This window comes from Uloborus diversus, chromosome 10, assembly GCF_026930045.1.
Source record: "Uloborus diversus isolate 005 chromosome 10, Udiv.v.3.1, whole genome shotgun sequence".
NCBI lineage: Eukaryota > Metazoa > Arthropoda > Arachnida > Araneae > Uloboridae > Uloborus > Uloborus diversus.
Genome location: NC_072740.1, coordinates 103,487,894 through 103,515,024, shown reverse-complemented (window position 1 = coordinate 103,515,024; position 27,131 = coordinate 103,487,894). Strand labels below are relative to the sequence as shown.

The following is a 27,131-nucleotide window of genomic DNA, read 5'->3' as shown; positions in this document are numbered from 1 at the left end:
TCAAATTCATTTTTATCTCAGCTATCAAATATTTGTACAATAAAATCATTTCAATTTTGAATTAATTTTCCCCTGATTAAAGCAATCTCTAATATACATCAATCTTGATTCTATGGAAAACAGCAGTTTGTTTTTTAGTCAACTTTTTTGTTTTGAAAAAAAGTTGAAAATATATTCAGAATCTCTGCAATTCTTTCCATTTTTGGCTTTGAATTTCAAATACATTCAAATATACATTTTTTAACATTTAAAATTGATTAAAAACAACATATCACTTTTATGTAAAAATAAAGCTTGTTAATTTTAAATATCAAATTCATTCTCATCTTGATAATCATTTATATATACAATAAAATTATTTTTGCTTTGAATTCATTTGACTGTAATCAAATCAATTTCTAATAAGTGTTCATTTGAAAAACTGCAGCTCAGTTTTTATTTATAGCCATTTTGTTTCTGGGGTGAGAAAGCTAAAAATAAACTCAATCTGCATTTTTTTCCATTTTTGGTATAGGCTACAAATTGAAATATACATTTTTAATATTCAACACTGATTTCTAAAAACAAAATATATCTCAGATTGAAAGAAAGGATTGTTAATATAATATTGATATCAAATTCATTCTCATCTTTATAATCATTTATATATACAATAAAATCATTTGTGCTTTGATGTGACTTTACTTTGATTAACATGTTATGCTTATCCTGCACCATCGTGTAATGTTAAAATCCTTTCATCAAAAATTTTATGTATGATAGGTGCATTTGATATTAACATGTAGCCAATTTGGTAGCAGCAATAGTGTTAAATGAATCAATTTAAATTCTAAAGAATTTTGGAGTTGTTCATAAGAAGTACCATTACAAAGATTCAATCAAAAACTCACCTTTTGAACAAGTTCTGCGCAAAAGTTCATTCAAATAAAGTAAGTCAAGGCATATCCATTTTTAGTTTAGATTTCATATATGCCTTAAATTTTTCCACAGGTTAAGCGACGGATGCACTGACACATTTCCTGATCTCAAAACCCTATTTTCAAAATTTATTTTATAATATTTATTCAATTTACCTAATTTGTTCACTATTTAATAGTTCCCTATTTATAATTCATGTGATCTAGACGACACAAAAATTAATAAATAATCCACTGCAAATAAAAGAAAGCATTTAAATGAAACATTTTACAACTGGATATATCAAACAGCTCTTCGTTAATGAGCATTGGTAAATCAATGCAACAATGAGCATTTTATTGCATAACAGAAGGTCAAAATACAGTTTATGTGCATGTACTGAGCAATCACTTGGATGAAAAACTTTCTGTGACTGATCTAATCCAGAATTGACAAAAGCTTGCATCCTCAAATTTGATTTAAACTCACTGATGCTCACAAATAATCAAGATATTTTTCCTTAAAATAATTATCTAATATAACTCATTAAACAAAATACCAAACTATTTTGATATATAACTTAAAAATTCATTTAAAATAATATAAGTTAGAACTAATTGCACAACATTTATGCATAAAACTAAAATCAGAAATGATACAAGGAGTTCTAAATTTATAGAAACTAGAGAGACTAACTACATAAAGAAAAATCAAAACATGTTATGCAATTCTTGTGTTTCATTAATGTTAAAGGAAATTAATTGCACAGCATTGTAAAAATACCTGTTACTTCATGTCATATTAACCACTTAACAGCTTTGCCTAAAGATGCGACAAGGGTTTTCTCTAATTTATACAAACACTGCTCCAGAGCATTTCTTACAATAATTCCCTAATTTGTCAAGCTTTTATATCTATGTACTTCTTTGCTTTTTATTACTTCAAATAGTTGTCAAGCAATCCAGTAGAAATCAGAATATAAAACCAATTCCAGAGCAAGTTCTATAGCTTGTTGTTTTAGGATGAAAATTAAGAATTACTATTGTTTGCTTTTGTTTAATTTCATACACACTGTCTTTCCACTTCCATTTTGTGCCAAAATAGAAAAATGTGAGACAATGAGTGGCTATCAACAGAATATAATTCTTATATAGAATCTTAAATTTCTCTATGAGTGTTTATCATGAATGCTCATTACAAAATTTCTCTAGTGTCAATGAAATAGAAAGTTCTGATGATTCAACTCGAGTTCAGAACAAGAAAGGGCAGCCAGTAAAATTGCAAATCCCTTTGTGTTGACTAAAAGACAGCTTCATGGTCGTAATGTCCTCCAGTGGAAAGAAACAATGGGGAAATGCATCAGAAAAGAAACATGTTGTTTTTGTATTCTCCTTTATGTCTCAAAATGTGTCATTGCCAAAATGGAATTTAGAAATGAAATAAAAACTTTTATTAAATAAAACATGCTCTTTTCTATATTTATCTTGTAGTTTCCAGTTAAATTTCTACAAAAAAAAAAACTTATGTGAAAATGCCTTTTTTTTTTGGGCCAGAATGAAAAATTCTTAAATTATTGTATAAGATCTAACTTAAGTTGACCTTCTCCCATTTAGTGTCCTAATAATTTATACATAAAACAGTTTATTAAAATATTACAAACACAATGGTGTAGAGTTGACTAAGCTAAAGTAGTTCAATGATAGGGTTGTCGTGATTTAAATTTTCAATCATTGAGTAATTCTGCAGATTTCTTGCAAACGTCTTAAAATTTTGCAGAAATCTGCAAAATTTTGTAAAAGCATCACATAATCTTTTTCTGTCGAAAATGTCCAGCTTTGAGCATCGGTACGCAGGATAATATACTACGAGTCAGTTAGCATTACTTGTGGTAGTAAATAAACAACAAGCACGGGAAATTCATATCTACTTCTAATTTAAAACATAAGCAGAAAATTTGCAGATACCTACGAAATTTTTGCCCTTATCCATCGTGTTTGTAATATTTTCATCAACATTTTAATGAACATTTGTGTCAGTAATATTTTTTATCTACATTTTTATGCATAACTTATGAGGAAACTGGATGAGGGTGGTTCAACCTTAAGTTACATCATAGATCATTACTATATACAACACTAATAAGTTTTGACTGCTGATTTGAATTCCTTGAATAAATATAAAGCTAATTATAAAAATATGTTTTGGTTACAAAATGGTAGAAAAATGAAACTGTTAAGTGGTTAGGGTGCTGACATGTTGTACTGGTTATGTACAGAACTAATTTCTTTCAAAATCAGGAATGAATTCAACAAAAACTGACGTCGCATCAAAATGGTTTCATTAACCACTTCATTTAGAAAACTGCTTAACAGAAAAATTTTGATAAGCACAGAATTTTGTTAAATGCTGAAAACTTCAAAAAAGCAATTTCCTTTACCAAAAACATAAACAAGTGAAAATTTAAAAACTTTTGTATTAGTGACATTTAAAGATCACAACAACAGAAATAAACTACCAACATCATTCTTGAATTCAAAAAGTCTAAAGAGGGAATTCAGTAGTATAAAATGTCAGGTAACAAATAAGTTATTTTCAGAACCATAGTTTCTAATATGAACTACTTTTATAAAATGATATAGTATGGCTAATACTGAATTAAAAATGAACAACTAGAGAGCCTAGCTTGTTTAAAACAAAGAGGCATACTTAAAATATAAAGCAGCTCCCTGGTCTCCCTAAGCAAATAACTTTTTATCTCATTAAATTATAATATCCTTTTATTAAAGGAAGATAAAAACAGAAGAATGAAGTACACTCATTTCATGAGATCCATGATTTTCAAAGATGATCTAATGTATCAAAATGTTCATCATTCTGCAATAAATCATTCAAGATCTTTCTGAAAAAAGAAAGATATTTCAAAAATAATTAATCTAATCTTTAAACTGCACAAAAATGAAAAAAACATTCAAACAGCAAATTAACAAATAATTGTTATAATTCTATATTCTAGTAATAAATTTCTTAAAACATTTCTTTTAACTTTCCAAAACTTAAAATATCAACAGTTATCAAATGAGACAGTGAGAAGCAAAGGGATGTAGTGGAAATTTTCAAGTTTTGAGTACATAGCATTTAAAGATAACATCCTAGGTAGGCTTTCATTGAATTTTTTTTCTAAATCATACTATACTAGTAGCAACTACCAGGGCTACTAGTACCATCTCTTGCCTCAAGACAGAGGAGATGTTTACCTACCATGTGTACTGGTTATCTCCAAATTTTTAATTTTGCCACTTACATCCCTTTGCTTATAACTGCCTCAAATATAAATTAAAATACCAACATTATCATAAAACTGAAATATTATTCTAAAACCAAATTTTAATTCTATAATTATTCTACTGTAGAAGCGAATGAAGTGAAAGTTTTTAATTGATAGGGTTTTTATATGTTCTGGGTAATCTCCGGAACCACTGCACCTATTTGAAAAATTCTTTCACTATATGAAAGTTACATACTTACAGAGTGACATAGGCTATAAATTATGCATATATGTATTTATACTAATTTTTTAAACTAATTGTTTCTCTTTGCTACTAGTTTTTGTTTCATACTGTTTTGTTGTTATATACACAAAAACAAGCACTGTTTGTCCCAGTATTTGTAATCTATACTCTTATTATGAAGAGAGACAGCTAAATTTGTATATTTATATGTTCTGGGTAATCTCTGGAACCACTGCACCTATTTGAAAAATTCTTTCACTATTTGAAAGGTACATTTTTACAGAGTGACAAAGGCTATAAATTATGCACATATATCAGGGTTCATAGTCAACTTTGAAAATTTAAAGTAAGGAGTTTTGCAGAAGTTCATTTTACTTTTTAAGGACTAGTTTCTTGTTTAAAGATGTATTTTTTAAAATGTATTTCAGAAAAAATATGTATAACTCTAATATTATTTATTTTTGCTTTCATACAATACATTGAATTAACAAACATAGTAAATTTATAGTAAAATATGCATTTACTGCTTCTCAGACTTGAGCTGTCTTGGAATAAAATTCAAATTCCGGTGGGGGGGGGGAGGAGTAATAAAGTGCACTAGCCAGAATATTCCAAGAAAACAGCCTCTAAAATTTTACGCGTAGCTTATATACAATAGACCCTCGTTTTGCACGGGTACATTTTAGGCTGTTTCAGATTTGACATCATTTTATTTTATGCGGATGAGTTTTGGTTTTACGGGGATGCGGCAATGCAAACAGATAAAATTTTCCCCTCTTTCAAAATTCAAACTTCTAAAGATTGCAGATTATGCGTAATCAACTATATTTTGGAGTGCAATAATTGAGCTTGGACCACTGGAGACATTTAATGCGATTGGTGTCAGAGCTCCTTCCAGAAGTAAAGTTATTAAACTCACACAGTTCAGAACACACTGGAAGAAAAGCTTTTAGGAGTGACAAAGGAGGCCAAAACGAATGAGGATACAGACGTCAGTGACGCACAACCAAAAATGTTCACATTGAAAATTTTGAGCCATTCTTAGACAATAGAAATGATTTTTCTGATTTGTTAGTGAAGGAAGATTCTATCATGGAAATGACGCAAGTAATCATGGATGCTTTAATGCTCTGCAAAGAATTACAGAGAAAAATTCTTAATGACTGCCAAAAGACCATCGTAGTCAGCTCCTTTTTATAAACAGAACACGAAATTAATTTATGTTTTCTAAATGCATGTTGTGTATAAAAGTCGATATAAGAACACATTAAACTTGTAACACAATTAGTCATCACTAGAATGAAGTATTTTTTTATCTATGGAACCAAACCCCTATTTTAACACTAGTATTGGGTCTCAATTTACGTGGCATTTCCGTGGAACGTAACCCCAGAGTAAAAGGGAGGTCCACTGTACTAGTAGAGATTTTTCACCTACAGCAGCTCGGTGGCTATGTCGTCAGCATACTGAATTCCCGTGCAATTCATCTCGGGTTCGATACCTCTTGACGATTTTTTTTTCACTAAAATGTACCTCACTTGTTCAACCTTGCAACGTCTATTTTTATAGACAGGTAAAGAATCTAATATGGCCTATACAAAATTGTGCATCTTTCGTTAAAAATAATAGAAAAATAAATACCCATGAAGACTATAAAAATACGATCAATAGTCCACCATAAACTGTCATCGCCAATTTTTAATAAAATGATTCAGTATACTTCCAAACTTTCTGACAAAAGAGAAATTTTCATGAATGTTAATAAAGTGTGGTTTCCTATGAATCTTTTACATTTTCCTTTCTACATTGTGCAAGATGCCAAAACAATTTTTTTCTGTGTTTTTGTGATAATTATCATTTTGGTTCATGTATATAAATAAATAATTGATAAATAAAAACTATATTTTTAAATTTTTTACATAAATTAACAAGTCCTACCTTAATTTTATTGCCCTTGTAGTTCAAATTATAATCAATTGAATTTATCTATTTTCTCGATTAAAAATACATTAGGCATATAAAAATAAAATATTATCTTCAATTCAAATTTCAATTAGCTGTAACAGTCGCTTTATAAATTTGTATGAAAATTTTTTTTCAAGAAGTATCGAACTCGGATCGACAGAACGGGAATACAGTTCGCTGACCACACAGCACAGTCACCGAGCTGTTGCTGATGAGTGATCTGGCTGTTTTCTCGGAATGTTCTAGCTAGTGCACTTTATTACTTTACTGTGCAGATATCCTCAAGGGGTACAACTAATCTGCTGAATTTCATCCCCATCTGAATTCCTGAGAACGTAAGGTCTCTTTGTAAGATGCAAAGGGATTGAAATCTGCTGGAAAAATTCAAAACATAAATTTTTACTAAATAAGTTATTTATTAGAAAAATCCATGACTAGAAAAGGGCGCCATCTATTGAAAAGAAAGTGAAACTTTTTGATGATTGATTGAAAAAACTGCAAAAATGAGAGAAAATGGCAAAAAACAGGAAATTGGGAGATGGAAGTAAAAAACAGGAGTCTCCCGTTAAAAACAGTAAAGTTTGCAAGTATGATATGTGATGGAAAAGAATTCACGAAGAAACCGCCAAAAGCTTTCTAGGCATTTAAAGCTGCTGAGGATAAGGTAAATAGCATTCTATAGCTTTTGACATTGCAAAACAAACACAGTCACAGAATATTTATGCTTTAACTTTTACGTAAACAAATTATAACTGATTTTATCTTTGGGCAAATTAGGTTTTGAATTCAAGTAGTGTAGCCAGATAATAATACTCTGTTTCTGAAAGTTGTAATTATGCTTGCATTTCAGGTTATCCTAGGTTACTAGGATAATACAATGTTTATCGCAAAACCAAGAATTTGTCAAAAAAATTTCATGTGGATGTGTGTATAGTTCTTGCCAACAACGCTGTGCATCACATCCACATGAATTCTATAATCCTCAATTTCTCAGGACTTCTCTTAATGCTTTTAAAATTAAAGACAATATTCCAATCGTTTTGTTGTGCAACTTCAATTTGCCTATCTATGTAATGAAATTGAACCTCAATTAAAATTATTTAAATTTAAGTGATTACAATTTCCAATAAAATCTTGTAATGCCATCCCCATAATCAAATCAGAAGTGCAAACGTACAACTATGCATAGTAGTACGAGACATACGGTACATATAGTACATACAGGATGATTGTATCGTTCATAACATTTATTCCAGATAGATCATTTTTAACCCAAACAAGGTCAAAACGAGCTTCTGCTAATAAGAACAAAATTAAACAGTCAAAAAATTCCCCATTTTTCTGAAATATATGTCACAGATAAGAGGTTAACATGCATTTTAGTGCAAATGATATTTTTTGCTTGAGGGGGAGGGTAACATTCAAATCACAAAACAATTTTTACAAGTGAGTGAGGAATGACATATGAAAAGCATGCAGAAGAATGGCATGATATGTTTTGAAAACTCTTTAAATTACAGAATTTCAAGCATAGAAGAACCAATGACTAACCGATACATCATCTTTCTTTCCAGGAACCACCTTTTCATCTCTAGGTTTAGCTTCCCCAAATATGCTAGATCTGTTTGATGTATCAGCTACTGCATTAACAGGATCCTTAACTGACCTGGGAAGCAATTTTAACCTAGGCCTTGCAGCAGCTTCCTCTGAAAAAATAAAGTTAAAATACAGTGAAACAGGAAACTTTCATTGAAACATGTTACTCAAAATATGCATTTAGTATTAAAGCTAATCGGAAGAAATTAGTACAAAAGACCTCTACTTGCTGTGTTTCGTTTAATTGAGTCCCCTTTTCTTTCATTTCATACCGAGGAAATCAACATACACAAAGCATTTAGTTAAAAATTTGTTTTCAGTTATTATTAAAAAAATTGACTTTTAATAAGTGAAGAATATTAAAACATCAAAAAACATGCCTTTAAATCTCCATCAAATTATTGCAGTCACTAAACTTTAGACAATCTAATAATGCAATATACCAGACAGCCTGATTATCACATCCTGAGACTGTGGTTTTGTTCTTATTAGAACTCCTCTGTCAGGAATAGTTAATATCCGAGCTGGAGGTAGATGTCATCTCATTGAAGCTGAGAGTGCCAACAAACTGGTTGATGAAGTGAATTTATCTCACCAGTGGGTGTCCGCAGCAAAGTGTGGTTCAACTTGTGAGTTGAGGGCAAAACTTGGGTATTTAGCAGTAAGTTTCCTCCCCTTAGCCAGGGCTTAGGCAGAACTACATGCAATATACCAGTCAGCTAGGTTATTTGCTATTCCTGACTGAGGAGTTCTAATAAGGACGAAACTCGAGGTCTCAGGATGTGATAACCAGGAAGTCTGGTACATTGCATGTAGTTCTGGCTTGGGGCGGTAACTTAATGCAAAAAACCTAATTATGTTTTTTCTATCTAAAAATAAAAGGAATTCATTTTTGAGTAGATATTTTTAGCAGACCTTGGTATTGAAATAGCATCAATGAGTCTGATAACAAACATACCATATAACATGAACAATTTTGCATTTCATTAAATTAATATTAGTTGCTGACAGATGCTATTTTAACAAAGTACCACCAGAACTTTGTTTGGAAGAAAATGGGTCCTTCACAAAATTCTAAAGACAGAATCCACGGTAATATCCAAAAGTAAAATAATTATACAGTTAATAGAAAAGTCAATTTCCTACAAAAAATTACTTTAATAAGCGCGATATTTCATTATCCAGGATCAAAATGACAAAATACAATAGTTTGATACAGCGAAAAATTATTACATTAAGCAGTACATTTTTAAACTAATATTTCAATAAGCGAGCCAGACTAGATTTTTTTGGTATTTCTTGATTAAATTTTCTTGGATAGTTTTGCTCGGTAGAATATAGAGACTTAGTAATACTAACAAGTAACCCTACACAAGTATGAAACGCTGTGTGTGATTGCTATAAAACTTCGCACATCAATAGAACACTTTAAAATATTGAACCCGTTTTTTTTTTTAATCTGCAACAAATGCCTTTAGCAAGGTGAAATTTACCCCGAACTATTGGATAATTAGTAATTAGAGGGTAAAATATATTCTTTTATTTTCAACTGACTTCAAAAAAGGAGGTTATGATTTCGTACTGCCGCTTTTTATGTATGTTTTTGAATTATTCCAACACTACTGGACCGATTAAATTTTTTTTTGTTTGTTTGAAAGGGTATACTTCCCAAATGGTCCTATTGTAATTTGGTCTGGAGCTGATAAGAAGTCCCGGAGAAATCCAAGAAACTTTAAATTTCATACGTCACGGTCATGTGGTTTTGCTGTGATCGGTGTATTTTCACACTTAAGGTTTTGGCTTTCTCTTGAACGATATTTAATTCTTGCGGCAGGTGGATGATTAATTTTCGTAACGCTGCGCCGCCTGTTAATTTTTTATTATAGGTATTACTAATGTACAGTCGGACCTCCATATATCGAAATTTTCTATATATCGAAATCCTAGCACATTTCCATGTTCATTACATAGAAAATTTGTTTCTATATATCGAAAAAATCTCTATATATCGAAATTTTTCTGGAGACATTCGTAGATTTTTTTTTCCACTTTAGACTGTTTGTCTCATGAAAAATGAAGGTTAGGGAGAAAATTATGCTCACTAAGGTTGCTATGAAACTCATAAGGTATTTGGGGTAGAGGGGTGTGAAGAAAGGTCGTTGTTCCGTTCTGGAGTTCTTAAATTCCGTCAAGTTCATTTCAAATCTTAGTTGTAACCAGTAACACTGTAAAATCAGTTTCAAGTTTGATTATCATTTTTATTAGTCTTTTAGTTTCAGTAAAAATCATTCAGGTTAAGTAGATTGGTTTTTTACTTTTTTGTCGATTACATTGTCAAAACGAAAATACCCTAATGTTGCGGATCAAGTTGAATTGCCGAAGAATGAAGATGTATGAAGGCGCAAAGGTGTAATTTCTGTTATTTTTTTAATTCTTAATTTTCGTTTAATCCGATGCTCAAATAAATTAGAAATTGGGTTTCATATAAGAAAATTAGCTTTAATTTTAATGTTTTAGGAGATTTTTTATGATAAAAACAGGTTGTTTCTATATATCGAAATTTCTATATATCGAATTTTTTCCCGGCAATTTGCTACTTCGATATATGGAGGTCCGACTGTATTTATTACTGCGTAGTAAAGTAGCAGTAAAATATATTTTTCTACTTTAATAGTTGAATCAATTACCTTAATATTTTATTTACTAATAAATAACTTTATTTAGGCACTAAATTGAGGGAGAATTGTATATAGAACACCCCTCCCCCACGATTTAATTTATATTCTTTAATGAAATACATTATAACTGCGTATGATTTCTGAAGTTTGACCAATATTCTAGATTTACTATTTCATGATGCCGCCAATTCAATTTGAAATTAGGGTTATATTAATTAGCAGGCTTCAAAAAAAAGGAGGAGGTTCTGAACTCGTCGGATTTATTTTTCCTTTGTACAATGTTCCATAAATACTCGAAGACACCTGTACCCAGGGGCGTGCACAGGGAGGGGGAAGGGACATCTGTTGGCCCAGGCCCGAGACTGAAGTGGGCCCAATATTTTTATAACTAAGGGTGAAATATAGGGGTAAACAATATGGAGAGGGGCCCGGAAAAGTCATTCCTTAATGGGCTCCAAAATTTCTGTGCACGCCCCTGCCTGTACCGATAAAGAAAATGCTTTTTTTTTAATTTGAAACTTCCTCGGCGGTCTAATGGTAATCAAGTTCAGGTTTGATGAAATTGAGGGAACTCTTCAAATATCATACTCACATTTAAATCAATTTGTACTTTATTAACTTTGTATTTCGTCTCACTTAGTGAACCGGTTTTTATTCTTTTTTTTTGTTTAGTGGTGGTTTTGTTTAGGGGTGGTTTAACTTAGGTTCCAAATCTTTGATTTACCCTATTTTTTCTTTAGGGAAAAGTTAAGGGTAAAACAATAAATTTCATGTAATTTCCCTCACAAACAATTAAATATAAAACCCATTGATAAACAAAGGCCATAAAACAAAGGTATATACTTTCTTTACCTATAGTTAAAGAAAGTACTAAAAAATATATTATTAAGAGTAATGATAATGAAAATTTTGAATTAAGGATCCGCTGAAGCATACATAAAATTCATTCTAGTGGAATTTTTAATCTTCATCTATAGTGAGGCCATGTGAAGAAACATGGGACTTTTATCACGAGTTAAATGACACGTATTGCGAAACATAAATTACAATTTACAATATTACAATTCTAACATTTACAATTTTACAAACTTAAACTTAAAGCGATTTCTTTTTTTTTTTTTTTTTAGTAACTCATGCCTTTGCTTTCAGAAAGCAAACTTTGATAAAGTTGAACTAATGATAAAGACAATTATTTTTGTACATAGTGTTACGTATTTGAAAAAGCCTTTCTTCACAGTCGTTGGAAGTCTCCGAGACGCTAGCCGTGTTATTTACACCACTAAAAAGCAAAAAATAAATTACTTTTAAATTTAAAAAAAAGCGCCTTCAAAAAATATGCAGGAACTAAAAAGCAAAAAATAACTGATACACTTACACGATGAATTATTTTAAATACCTAACTAATTACATACGATCTCTTAGTTTTTAATAACTTTTTGAAGTCGGGGTCTCCTATAAACTACAACCTAATGTAACTGAGTAGGTTTAGTTTTAAAGACTAATCAGGGGACTTTAATTCAGGATTTGGTGGGCTGTCAGTTACGTTAATTAGTTGTCTATAGGAGGTCCCGACTTCAAAAGGTTATTAAAAATTAAGAGACCGTATATAATTAGTTAAGTATTTAAAATAATTCATCATATAGTAATTTAAATCAGTGTTTATTTTATAATTCGGTGTTTAGTTTAGTTGATTTTTGTACTGGAATTGTAAAATAAATTTCATTTCTATGTTTGGGTAAGAAATAGAATGTAAGTGTAATCAGTTATTTTTTGCTTTGTAGTTCCTGGGTATTTTTTGAAGGCAATTTTTTTTTTTTAATTTAAATTAATTTCTCTTCTTCCAAGCCTTTTTTTTTTTTTTTTTTTTTTGAACTGCCATAAATTAGTAGTATATCTCTGCAAGAACTGCCTTACTTTTACTTAATATCTTGCTATTACAGAGCAAAAGTGTCATAGTTGCATTTTCAAGTACAGTCAAACCTCCATATATCGAAGTAGCAAACTGTTGGAATAAAAGTCGATAGATAGAAATTTCGATTTATAGAAACAACCTCGTTTTTCTCAAAATAACTCCAAAAACATTGACATCAAAGCTAATTTCCATGCACGAAACTCCATAACTAGTTCATATGCAAATCATATTTCATGAATGTGGAGAGTTAAAAGATGAATTTATATGACCGATTTATTGAATATTACATACCTTTCAAAAAGCAAAATAGTCCAAACAGCAGTTACAATGATCATATTCCTTTTAAAAAAACTATAAATATCTTGCTGAACAACTTGTTTTGTAGAATGTTCATAAAAAAATTGTTCGCATTTATTTAGTTCACTAAACACTTCATCAGGAACATTTTCTATGAATTGCAGCCCACAATGTATCTTTTTAAATGCTTCTCGCTTCTTGTTTTTTTTTTTTGAATGGCTTGGTTATATTTTCATATTTATTTTCTTCAATTTCCTTTCCAGTGCCAGTAATTGAACTTAATATGTCTTCATCTGTAAGAATAATCAACAACAATCAACCTATCATCGACGGACAAGAAATTATTAAGATGAATACCGTCTGTTACATGACCTTGGGAGTGCAGAGTTCTTCCAAGATTGTTGGATGTGCGGGAACATGTCTTGCTCTTTAAATTCTGGCAAAATATTCAACCCAGCATTTGCGGAACAGTTTCTTATTGTTGATTCCAAAACGTCATTTTCCCATACATAGGCTAATTCTGCCACGCATATCCGCAGATCAATCACTTTATGTAAATTTCTTCCTTTGTTTTCTAATGTCCAGAGGAATCGTCGAAGAATGCGTTTTCAGTAATGAAGTTTCAGGTTTTTTATGACACCCTGGTTCATTGGTTGTAATTTAGAAGTGGTGCACGGAGGAAAAAAGCAAATTTACATTTGACAGTTTTGAAGACACATCAGGACTGCAGGGCAATTGTCTACAAGCAAAACATTTTTTTTATTCTGATCGCGCATTTCGGTCTAATTTTGAAATCCACTCTTCAAAATGTCAATAGTTATCCATGACTTCCTATTGGATCGGTAGTCAACCTCTAAAGAAATTACATTTTTGAATGCTCTTGGATTCTTACTCTTACCTATGATCAATAAACGAAGCTTTTCTTTGTTACTCATGTTAGCAGCAAGAAGTACAGTTATTCTGCCTTTGCTATTTTTGTCATGGTGACAGTAATCGTCTTTTTAAGTTAAGAGTTTTGTTCAGTCAACACTTATGCAAGAGTGATTTAATAGACGTTGAAAATATTATCGGACTGATTTTTCCAGTCATCACAAACTGTGTCATTAACACTTCTGCTTTCTCCAGATACAACCTTTTCTTTGATTGCGTACCTTTTCTTGAATTTGTCAAGTCACCCAGAACTGGCTTGAAATTGATCATATCCAAAATGTTTTGCATATTCCAATGCCTTTTCTTTAGTGAACCAGATATTAATAAATTTTGAGCTTGAATAACCTTGATCCACTTCAAGATAGCCTCGCCCGCTGTTTTATAACTGCATGTTTTTTAACTTTTTCTATTTGGTTCAATGTTTTCTCATGATTTCATTACAGCATTTCTGTTTTTTATGTTAGTTGGATACTGTGCTAGCAGGAATACCAAGTTAAACAGAAATGTCATTTTTTTTCATACCACTATCTATGTCCTTCAACAAATCCCCTTTATCTACAACACTACAGGATTTTCTTTTTGACATTGTAATCGAGAGGGAACACAAAATCAAATAGAATTGGCAAAGCACTAGTTAGAACCTTTTTTCACTGAAACTAAGCAATAAACATGGAGAGGAGAATCACCACCAGACAAAAGGGATAGACAAAGGGATAGTTTTTCAATGTCACAACCAAAATTCGAAAACAAGTAGGTGTGGGTGGGAGCCCTTTAATTTCATAATGGAGAAACAAGATGCTTGTCTACACCAAAGGTCCAACCTTCAACACCAGCTGACTGTGGGGTTTGGGGGGGGGATCTTTTCTGGATTTTCGTTTTTTGTGAGGAAAAATGTCTAACGAGGGAAAAAATTCCAATTATGAAGCAAAAAAAAAAAACTATATGGAGACTTTTTTGATGTATAGAAAGTTTTCCTTTGTTAGGAACATGTAGATTGCTAGTAGTTTGATATATAGAAAATTTGGATGTGCGGAAGATAAATATATGGAGGTTCGACTGGATTTTCAGAATGTTCTTTTCAAGAATGTCACATGTTTGGTTGTGCTTGTTCCACTAGGCATGAAACATCTTTGTCGTTTAGTGAAAGATCATATTATTTATTCCGAAACAGTATTGAACACGAAAAAGAAATTTCCTTCTTTTCTATTTTCTACTTTTTTCTTTTCTGTATTATCGTGTCAAATGAAAAATATGTAGCAATAATGAGCCATCTTCATACTAGTATTTTCGAACAATGATCCATTAAACAATTTCACTCATAATTGGCTCAATGTGCTCTAGCAGATTTTCCAGCCCAATGTCACTATTGATAGAAATTCTGACTCTGATGAGACACAACAATAAATTTGCAGTCATGCTTAGACCTTAAACATGCTGATAATCTGCTGCTGAAACTTAAAATTTATACTAAGATCTCCATGCATTTTTCATTCTATTATAATACAAAAATGTTGATCTAAGCAAGACAGAGTATTAGAGAAAATATCATTATATGCATCTCAATCATTTTGCTAATCATCAACGATAAATCTTTATATTCAGAAATGAACTTCATTTTGCTCCAACTGGCATATTTTTTTTCACATATGGCACTGGCAGCAATCATTTTCTATGTGAAACTTAAAACGTCGACTCTCACTACAACATAATCCCACTTACGCGAAATGGCTATAACACGGTTTTTTCCTCAGTAAAGAATTTTAGATCTAACGCGAATGCCTCGCCCGCAACATGAAAATTTTTGGAAGGGAACTGCGGTGTGTAAGTATCGGCTTTGTTATTGGCTACTTTTTTTTTGCGAATGGACCTTCATCCCTTTAGCATTACTGAGAGCGGAAGTTCCCACATCATACTAGTCTGAACATCGCTTGCACAAATAGTCCTCATTTTCCATTTAAATTTTTTTTAATTTTTGGTGCGAATGTTGATGAAATATAATGACACCTAAGAGCGCCGCTTCATCTCAAGTTTGTGAAAATGAAAGAAAAAGAGAAAGTTTCCGACAATTAAAGGAAAGCTAAAGGTTATGTGCATGAACAACTATAAAATGCGTTGAAGGTAGTACAACAATTAGGTATGAGTGAATCTTCCATATGTACAATTAAAAGTACAGAAAAGGAAATTCGTAAAAGTTCACCGAGTAGTATCTAAGGAAATGCAAAAATAATGAAAATTGAAGCTGCTCTTGTATTGTGAATTTAAGAAGCCAGGAAGTAGGGTGTTACCATAGATGGAAACGTTATAAAAAAAGTAGTGCAGCAACTGTATTGTTTATTTAAAAATATATAAGAGTAACGGTTTGATCAACCAGCATAAATCATCATCTTTACTTTTTTAAGGTAAATGTCATCACTGGATCTATTATACACTACAACTATAGTCTATTTGTTTTTCTTACTACATACTATACGCACCGTACTGGTTTATTTTATGTCTTTATTTCCCATTGATCATTGATTTAGTGCATCGTAGCAGTATTTTGGGTTGAATAAAACGTTTTTTTTTAAATACAAACAAAAATTCAGTTTTTTATGTAAGAAACAGCAACATATAGCTTATAAATGATTTTTAACAGTTTTAGGCGATGTTTACAAGTGTTTAAAATAATAGGGTATATTTTTAAAAGTTTTTACGCACACCCTTCGCCACAACGCGAAATTTCGACTTACGCGAGGGGTCTTGGAATGCATCCCTCGCGTCAGTCGGGATTTGACTGTAACCTCAATTTTATGATATCTTATTTAACGATTTCCTCAATTTCAGGATACATTTCATTGGTCCAGATTTAACTGAATTAAATGTATCCTTATATATTATTTCTGTAGCCTGTTTTTGGTTTCTACGCGAGATTTTCCACAATTCTGGATCGATTTCTTTGATTTACACCTTATTTTAAAGCTTATCATGCAAGCTACTGACGAAAAAAGACCCACAGTCTAAAAATTGTTTCTTCTGTCAAAAAACCTGTTTTAAAGACCCAGAATGAGGTTTTCAGTTAAATTTATAACTTTAACTTGCACTGCTACCGACAGAGCTGAATAGCTTGATCGGCAGAGCGTTCGCCTGGTAACCAGGAGACTGCGTGTTCGGGCCCATGTCCTGACAGTCTGCATCAAAAAAAAAAAAAAAAAAAAAAGAGAGAAATATCGTGCGTTACATGAACGGTTAATAACAAATATGAGGGAATAGATGAGATGGAAATGCTCCTTGCTGATATGGAAACTTGATGCAACATGGAGTTTGATTGATTCTTAATTGTGAGGCTTTTTTGGTTTTTAAAGTTTTGGCTTTGGTAAGAAAATTAAAGCATAATGTAAGCGAAAATATAAGTATCAGGTTTAAGATTTCGGACTACAATGGAATTGTTTTTTGTTCAGAAAAAAATAATAAATCGTATATTGAAATGTAGATTCTTCTAATGCGTTTCTGACTCTCTGTACGAATAAAAAAATTACTACTTTAATTTGAAGGGTAAAATATGTATTTTTTCTTCCTTTTGCAAAAAAACAAGTAGCCTATCACATTTTTACTACATTCAAAAAGCTACGCTTAAAAAAGAACTTAGTTCAAATTATTTTCTATTTTAACGATGCTGTTAAATGATGAACACGTGCTGCCATCTAAGCCATAACGGTTCAAGCAGCCTGCGATAACAAATTGTAAAAATTTTCAAAAATAAAAACATTTCTCTTCAATATCTTATTGTATATATTATTTCAGTGGATTATTTTTCTGTCAGTATGCGAGATCTTTCTTAGCCCTTGAAAAAATTCCCCCCTCATTTTAAAACTTATATGCCGGCTAATAATAGCCGAAAAATAGACTTGCGGTCTAAAAATCAAGTTTTCGGAAACGCCCCTTGAAGCAGCCTGTAGTTCTTATGCAAATTTTTTTTAAAGCAAAGTTCTAATACAATTTTCCAATTGTTTGCGTCGCTTTCAGCAAAGCAATAAATAAATAAATAAATAAATTAAAAAATAAATAAATAAATATAAAATAAAATCAACCTGCGTTTTTTTTTAAGCTTAAAAGCACTGGACTTAATTGTTCTGTTAAATTGATAAGTTTTTTCGGTAGAGCGTTCGGCTATAAACTATCTGAACTTCGGGCAAGCTCGGGCTGTCCGACATAATAGCAAATTTACATTAATATTACATGTTCTCATAACATATAACAGATAACACACATAATAAAATAATGCAGTGGGAATGCTACTTGGTGTTTCGACTCCTTTATGCAGGCTACAGTTATCATTCAGATAAGTTTACTGTTAATCGAAGGGTGTTCTTCCTCTTTTTTAAAGCTTTGACTCTGTCCAGACCACTAAGCATAATGTAAGCATAAAAAAGTATTAGATTTACCTCAAGGGAATCTTTTTTGTGCAGAAAAACATTTTCATTGTATGCTGAAATGTAGATTTTTCTAATAGCAGTGTTCAACCTTTTGTACAAATGAAAAAATACTGCGCCAAAATGAGACTACGAGTTTCACCCAGTAAACCTTTAATTATTTATTCGAATACGATATAAAACATTAAATAATAAAAACTTCATTAGTAAGAAATCATTTACTACTCCTCTGCTTTCGGCTGAAAAAAAAACATTTTGTCTACGTTCGAAAAATTACACTTAAAAAACGGACTCAGTTCAACTGGTTTTGGTTTTGAATTTTAAGTGTTCGATTAAAAGAAAAACATGTTAAAGCAGCCTGCTATGGGAAATTGTTCAATATTCTAAAATAAAAACACTTATTTTCAAACGAATTTATTACTTAAAATTCCATGTTTTACGAATAATTTTAAATCGTATCATGCTGGCTAATGACAAAACATAGACGCATGATCTTATTTTTTTTTCGGCAAAAAGCTTTTTTGCTGTTTTTTTTTCACATTCCTTCAATGAATAGCATTCGAAAAGGAAGGCGCAATCGCTAGGTTTGTTGGAGTGTCGTGCTGTTAATCAGAATGGCGCCAGTTCAGATCGTTGCCAATAAATATCTCTTTAATGTTTCTTTTTTTTTCCGTCAGATGCTCACATGGGCAGGACGGTACTTGCCATAACCTGTTTTTTCACATGCAAAATTATTGCTTTTTCACTTGTCACTCAGCCACACTTTTAATGATATTTATGTTTGCTTTGAAAATACTTTTTTCGGTTCTCCTTCATAATGTTCTTTCTTTGAAATTTTAAAGAGCGAAGTGCGTTATGAAACAATTCGAAGCACAGTGCGGAGTTCCGCCCAGGTCGACTAGTATGCTCCTTGATTTAACAATATCCTCGATTAAACGATAACGTTTTCCAGTCCCTTGATAATCGCTAAATTAAGGTTATAATGTACAACTTTCTCTACCACAATCCTTTTCTTATAAGTCAACTTAGGCAATGTACAGAAAACGACTGGATGAGAAGGACTTCGATTTGATTTTGAAATAAGATTACCACAGATTATGATTTTAAGATCTCCTATTAGGTTCGTTTCCAATTTTTTATGTCTTATTTTCCCTGACACACAAGAAACTATAGCATATAGTTGCACAATTTACAATTATATTTCTCATTAAAACCTTCAGCAAAATTTAATTGAGCCTGAAACAAACGCATGACACATTTATTTAAAACTATGCAAATATTCAGCAATTTTCCTTTTTCTCCCTACCTTTTGTTATCTTATTTTAATTCAAAAAGAAAAATACTAATACATAATTCTGCTATTACACAATTATCACTTCTGTTGTATGAAATATAGTCTAAAAAGCAATACAATTTATTTTCGCATGAAGAAATCAACACCTTTTACTTTTCAAAACTACAAATTTGAAAAATCAACTAATGTAATCCACTCAAACATGTTTTTGTGCGGTCTTTCTTTCTGAAATCCTTTTTATTTATTTATTTTTGTGCAGTATATGAAAATTTCAATGAAATTGGGACTCAAGGGACAAATTTTTGAACTAGTTTACCACAAGAAAATTCACGTGTTGTCAGACTATGAAGGATAGTGGTTATACATTTTGAAAAGGTTTGTATGTAGGACAAAATAAGAACACATGCAGAGTTGGGGGTTTGAACCTGTCCACCTGTCCTGTCCAAAACCAGTTTTGGATGGGACAGGTAGTCTTTACCATCCAAAACTGCAAAAATGTCTTTAACTGCCCAAAAGTAAGTTAAAGCTGTAGGGGTCTAATCTAATAAATGCATATTTACTGCAATATTTGTAATGCATGGATAAAATATTAATAAGTTTGAATCAATAAATATTTGGCAATATTTTTCTCTAAAATGTTCATTTAAAAAGTATTTTACTTTAAAAAAAGGGCCAATGACTATTGCATAAAGACTTCCTTATGTAAGAGTTGGCACTGTTATAAAAAGAAATTCACAACACTACCACAAAAACTTTTTTCAGTTCCAATTATAACTCAAAGGAGTGCTAATAAATGTGTAATATTTAGGTGCACAAAAAAATTTTTCTTTTTTAAAATAATAGATTACAAAACAGTAAATTGATGATCAAATGTTAGTTTATTTTAAAACATTTGCAATTTTTTTTATTTTGTATTTTTAATATAATACATTCTGCAATTATAATAAACTTAAACTATAGTAGCTTGATAATTTTTAGAAACAATTTATTGGAATTTTTCTGAAGTAGAATTGTGGTAATTTAGCTTTAGATCATGAAATGGCACCATAGTCAAAAGAAAGAATCCATATAAAGCTGTAAAAGAGTCTTAAACATATATTTTCCCTTCACTTGAAAAAGTCATTTATCACATTTAAGTCAATTATTACACTATATTTTCAACACTTTCATTTGCCCACATGCATAAACACAGGAAAATTTGGTTGCTATAAGTTTTTTAATAATATTTAGACTCATGCGTACAAACTGAAATTTTTAATGAACAATTTAATTTCCATGTATTTGGTACTATAAGACAAAATATATTTTTTCTAAAATTAGTTTTGGACAGGATGGTAAAATACGTGATTTCTTTTTACTATTGTCTGAAACCTTGCCAATCCTGAATACGATTTTTTTTTTAAATGATTGCATGTATATTTCATAAATCAGATTATAAAAGGTTTGGTGAGATTCCAAGTACCTGTGGTGTCTTGAATTTGTTGAATGAAACCATTCCTAGTTATTTTGTAAGCTTTTGAGATATTTAATATGACTTTTCTTAAGCAGTTTTCTATCCACCACATAAAAAAAATACTTTGAACTGAGTTGCTTAAACTTTTTTTTATAGCTTCTCATGAAGTTTAGAGAGATTTTTTATGAGGTCCCTATTAAATGCACAAAAACAGCTTTGAGTATAATTATTTTTTTCTTTATAATATGGTGCATGTCTCTTCTTTTCCTAGTTAACTGTACATTTGCATATCACCGCATTCGTTTCAAATTATGAACTTTAAACCGTAATATGTATGTCACCTGTCTGTTGAATTTTAAATACAGTAGGATCTCGAAAATCCGAGTCTCAAATGTCCGAGGTTCTGCTAAATCTGAGGTACAAAAGATGTTTTAATCTGAAAATTGAAATATTTTGCTACATAGAGCTTCCCTAACAATATACAAAAAGAAATTGAAAGGTTTATGCCAATAACACTTGCCAAGTGACATGAAATATTCTTTTACTGTTAGAGATGGATTAAGAAATGCCTTCGCGAAAGTAGGTTGACAAAAAATAACTTGAAATGAAAACATTGTTTTGCCTCAACGGACGAACAAACAGCTTTTTTGGAATATCCGATTGCAATTTAAAGGGGAAGTGAAAAACTTGACGCTGTACGAAGCGTATATACAAAATTTTATCCTTCTATGACTAAGCTTTTTGTATTATGTGAGGTACATACATACGCTCACATATAGAAACAAATGTCACGACAAAACTTATTCGAGGACGATCAAAGGGCAGTTTTTAGTTGCCGACAAGTTTACACACAAGTACGTGCAGATATCAAGAAAAAAAACTAATCAAAACTCGTTTAGGGTTAACTAAAACAAAGTTATGTTGATATTTGAGTGATACATTTTTAGAGGAGACAATATTTCTTTTTCAAAGCGTAAGGAAGTAAACAGCGCATATCCTTATGTAGTCGATAGAATTTTTCAGATAATCCAAGTTTTCAGTAATCTGAGGTTGGGTGAGCCCTAATTACCTCGGATTTTCGAGACTCTACTGTATTTAAGCACTGGATTCTCCTGAGAACTACCTGCGGTGACCTCTAATTCGTAGGTCCTAAAATCGATCTTAAGGGGAAAAAATAGTCATAATCTGTGGATAAAACAATGTAAAAAAGTTTTGATTTAACATACAATTTTAGTAACTCAATTAAAAACGTGAAAAAGTAATAACTTTTAAAGGCTTAATCAAAATTAATATAAAAAGAATTTTTAGAACAATAATTTCTTCTTGAAATTATGATTATAGTATGCTAGTTACTTAAAAACACAGAGTCAAGATAAAGGAGTGAATGATATAATCTTATGCAAATGAAGGCTTCTTCCCTGACTGCATGGTTGTCTATTTTACATGGCCTGAATTGCGTAAGTGGAACAATCAAGCTATGTAAAATAACGAACCTACAGGCAGCGAAACAGTCGATTGGTGAATCCTGCTGTAATGCATCTGTTTGGAGGGGGGAAAGCACAGATACTTTAACAGATAATTGGCAGATTATACTCACGAAAATAAGGTATTTCATGCAGATAAAAATGACCCCAAAGATAACACATTAATGAAACATATTTAAACATAATACAAATAAAATTAAACACTTCAATAACTTCAAAATTTCAAACAACATTAAAAATAAATTTTAAATTTAGTTGTTTGCAAAATCTTGCAAAAACATCAATGCCAATTTCAGAAAACAATGTTTTGCTTGTTAAACATATGCTAACTGACCAAATCTTTTAGTAGGAAACGAGTTTACAGGTACATTTAAAAATACAATTTAGATCTTTAAGTACCTGATGTAGGTTCCCTAAATTCAGGTGAAGGCTTGCGTTCTCTAACTGGAGCGGCTCTAAAACTCCTTCCTCCTCTGTCACTTTCTCTTTCATTATAACCACCTCTAAAATTTCCAGCGCCACGACTACTTCTATCTGTACTAAACCTGTTGCGACCTGCTCCACCACCCCTATCAAAGCCTGAAACAGGATATTTAATCATGGAACAAAGCAGATTATAAAACTAGAACAAATAAGAGAATAAATTTAGAAATTTAGCAATACTACAGATTTTTTTTACATTTTTGGCATTGTTATTTACTTTCTTGAAATAAATACATTTTTGTCAGATAGATCCAATAAAAGACTTTTCTTTTAATTTATTCCTTTTTATTTATTAATGTCCCACAGTAACTAGCTGGTATGCTTGGGTTCTACTTGCTTGGATAATGTAACCATCAGGAAATGTTCACTGCTCAAATCCCCTGGCTTTCCCAAGAAAAAAACAATCAAACTAAGGAAAAAACTTGCAAATTCAGTGATACTACCACAGAGCTACCCTTGAGTTCCGCAACCAAAAATAGTTGCTTTAGTAGTCTGTAATATAAAAAAAGGCTCCAAAAGCCAGACGCAAAAAAAAGTTTCTTAAGTAGTCCCCCCCCCCCCCTCCCCACCTTTTCTTTTCTTTGATAGCGTTTCTGTCACAATGCAATGATGCTTAAATAAATACATATCTTGGCAGCAGGGACCATTCAATGTGTGGAGCTAGACCAAACGTTAGGCAAATTTTCCTAAAATTTTTTGTAGAAAACTCTCGGAAGCAAAATTAAATGCATGTTTTCCAGAGTTTTGTCCCAACTCTTTTAAATGCACACTAATTGCACAAGTACTAACATGTTCTGATCCATCCATCCATCCATATATATATATATCAAATTAAAGATAATTTTTAGGAACATTTATTCCTAGGATTATCCTTTTTTTTACATTCATGGGTACAAAAAAAAAAGCTCAAAAATATGAAGGGAAAACTAAAAAATATGCATGAAACAATCAAGAATGTTTTTTAAATACAGTCGACTCCCACTACAACGCGATCCGACTAACGCAAAATGGCTATAACACGAATTTTTCACGAGTAACGAATTTTAGAGTTAACGTGAATTTTTTGCCCACAATCCGAATTTTTTGGAAGGAAGTATCAGTTTCGTTATTGGCGACTAATACCGATTTCGTGAATGTTATTGCATCTCTTTCAGCATCACTGACATCCTACATCAAATAACCACTCAGAATCTTTCATTTATTTATTTTTTCATTTTAAATGTAAAAGTTGTTGTAATATAATGGCACCTTAGTGTCAGCTTCATGTAAAATTTGTGAAGATGGGTAGAAAAAAAAGTTTCTGATTAAAGAAAAAAAAAATCTCGATATGCTTGAACAACTGCAAAACTTCGACGACAATAAGTATGAGTGAATCTCCCGAATGTACAATTAAAATGAATGTACAATTAAAAGTCAAAACTAAAACATATCCGTAAAAGTTCAGAACTTAGTTTCAATATTGAAGCTTGCAGAGCAGTCTTGCAAAGTAAATGTTATGAAAATGGAAGCTGCTCTTGTACTGTGGATTAATAAAGAGATCAGGAAGAGGAGATGATGCTACAAATTGAAACATCATAAAGGCGAAGCAAACGTATTTAAAAATGTACAATTAGATAAGAATAACGTTCTGATCATGGAGCATAAGTCATCACTATCTTCATTTTTTTACTCTTAAATATTGTTACTGTATCTACTGTAATATTATAGCTGTTTATTTTAATTTTACGTCTTTCATTCCCATTGGTCATTCAGTTTGCTCATGTTCAAGTATTTCATGTTGAATAACAGTTTTTTATTTTTTAAATACAGTAAAAGTTTAGTTCTTTATGCAAGAAACTGTAGTGTATAGTTAAAGAATGCTTTAGAGCAGTTTGAGGGGTGTGTTTATAAGTATTTGTTATGCTTTAAAAAAATTGTATGCATATATTTTTCCACAACGCGAAATTTCGACTTACGCTAGGAGTCTTGGAACGCATCCCTCGCATAAGTTGGGACTCGACTGTACATTCACGTAAATTTATGAGAAAGATTCTGAGCTTCAAATATCTTAATAATAACAGTTAGTTTTAAACATTTGTATGAACATTTAAGATTAGTAATGAAGCTATCACACAACATAAGTATCAGTCAGGCTCAAAAGAAATTTTGTTTGGAGGAAAAATTTCATATGCCTGTATTGTTTGCCTGATAATAATGTCATTGGAAGGATCTTGAGAAAACCTACTTTTGAACTCTATAGAAAAACAAAAGCTAAGCATCCTTAAAAAAATTATGCTTAGGATCAATCATTTCTTAATTCCATGTTTGAGAGGTAGTAAAACAAACTTTGTGCAAACAATGAAAGTAAAGAATTTTTGCAGGTTGTTGCAGTCTCTTTAAAAAAATAGAAAATTATCTTTACCAGGTCCACCACCTCTACCTCCTCGAAATCCACTTTTGTCACTTCTTCTACCTTCTGCAACATCTACACGGAGAGGACGTCCCTCAGCCAACTGCAAATTATGAAAACTTAAATTTATGAAGTAAAACTTTTGTTCAAATGCTGCTCTTAATAATATTTGGTGTACAACTAAGTTTTAAAGGATTTTCAAGAGATGGTCTCACTAGTATTAAATTGAAACGGACAAAGCTGCAACTAATTTCATTTTATAACCTCATCATTACGCTTTCATTTTCAGTGTGTGACATTTCGCTGAAGTGGAAATAACATAGTTTTTGTGTGCTCTGACTATGTCAACTATTGTGAGAACAAGACACAATTTGCGGGAAAGTTTACTTATCTGCTTTCATTTGAAGGAAAGTACATCTAAAGGCCATTGAATGATGCTAGAAGCTTATGGGAACATGCTTCATGGATTTCCACATGTGAATTTTGGTGTAGGCATTTTAAAAGTGGGATTTTAATACCAATGGCAAAGAGCCTGATGAACGGCCACAAAAGTTTGAGGATGCCAAATTGGAGGCTATATTGGATGAAGACGAGTGCCAAACAACTTTATCGAACTCAATTGATGCATTTGAGCGGAGCATTGGGGAAAACGGCCACAATATACGGAGAAGTACGACAAGGTAATTTTGCAACATGATAATGCTCGGTCACTAGTCTCACAGCAGGTCAAAACATACTTTGATACACTGAAATGGGAAGTCCTACCCCACCCGCCATATAGCCCAAACATTGCTCCTTCAAACTACTATTTTGTTTTGTCGATGACGCATTCTTTTGAGGATCAATACTTCCGCTCTTTTGACAAAGTCCAAAATTGTATCCATTCTTGGATTGCATCAAAAGACGCATCGTTTTTCCGAGATTCCATCTGAAAATTGCCAGAAAGATGGGGAAAAGTATTGGCCAACGATGGACAATGCTTCGAAGAATGAACATGTGGTCATTTTTTCATAATAAAAAGTGAAACTTGAAAAAAAAAATCCATTAAAACTTTTTTTGTACACCAGATACTTATATGAGAGGAAACAAATTTTTAAAATGGGTTACAACTTTATGCATAAAATTTAGATGCAAATATTTAAAACATGGCTCTGTTTTAAAAAATATTCTCATTTTTTATTTTCAGTGTCTGCAAAAAAAAAAATAAATAAATAAATCTTAAACCTTGTTTTAATACAATATTGAAAGACATGCTAATTTTACAATGGTACATCTGCCAACCTTATGAAAAGAAAAAAAACAGGAGATTGGTTCATGTGTAGTTGTAGGGAGGGGGGGGGGAGTTGAGTGATGTGTTCAAATCTGAAAATATAAAGCTCCCTCCCCCACATGCATACTATAAAGGTTTTTTTTCCTTTTTTTTTCCTCTCTAATTGTTGATTTTAACCATGCTAATTTTACAATTTGTCCTTTTGATTTTTTTTTTTTCTAAACAAAGGGAACCTAGTTTTAAGTGAAGTATTTAAGCATTTTAGTGAGTGGAGAAAAGGGTGTCTCCTCAGCATTTCACCAAATTATAACTCTGAAAATGTAATTTTATATCATGGGTAATACGGTGGGGGTACTCCCTTGTAATTTTTTTCTTTTAATTAAAATCCTAAAAATGCAACTGTAGGCCATTTTTGGAAACGATAGCATACAGAATGGGGTTTATGGAACTCTCTTAGAGCAATTTTCTGAAATTGCAAGTTAAAAAATTGCAATATTAGGTTTATAATATCTCTATGATTACAAAAGGTGGTTTGCAGGGTTCTCCCACAGAAATTTTTTAGAGA

At 31.5% G+C, this 27,131-nt stretch overlaps 1 protein-coding gene across 1 annotated transcript in view; it reads right to left on the bottom strand.

Annotated features, from left to right (window-relative positions):
- Positions 1-1,561: 1,561 nt before the first annotated feature.
- The window catches only part of LOC129231301 (eukaryotic translation initiation factor 4H-like), a 58,096-nt gene continuing 32,526 nt past the window's right edge, over positions 1,562-27,131 (bottom strand). The window contains exons 5-8 of the mRNA XM_054865588.1: positions 25,309-25,399; positions 22,824-23,003; positions 7,923-8,077; positions 1,562-3,796 (exon numbers count right to left, since the gene is read on the bottom strand). Coding sequence (XP_054721563.1) covers positions 3,782-3,796; positions 7,923-8,077; positions 22,824-23,003; positions 25,309-25,399 — 441 coding nt within the window. The 3' untranslated portion in view covers positions 1,562-3,781. The remainder of the gene's footprint in view (positions 3,797-7,922; positions 8,078-22,823; positions 23,004-25,308; positions 25,400-27,131) is intronic.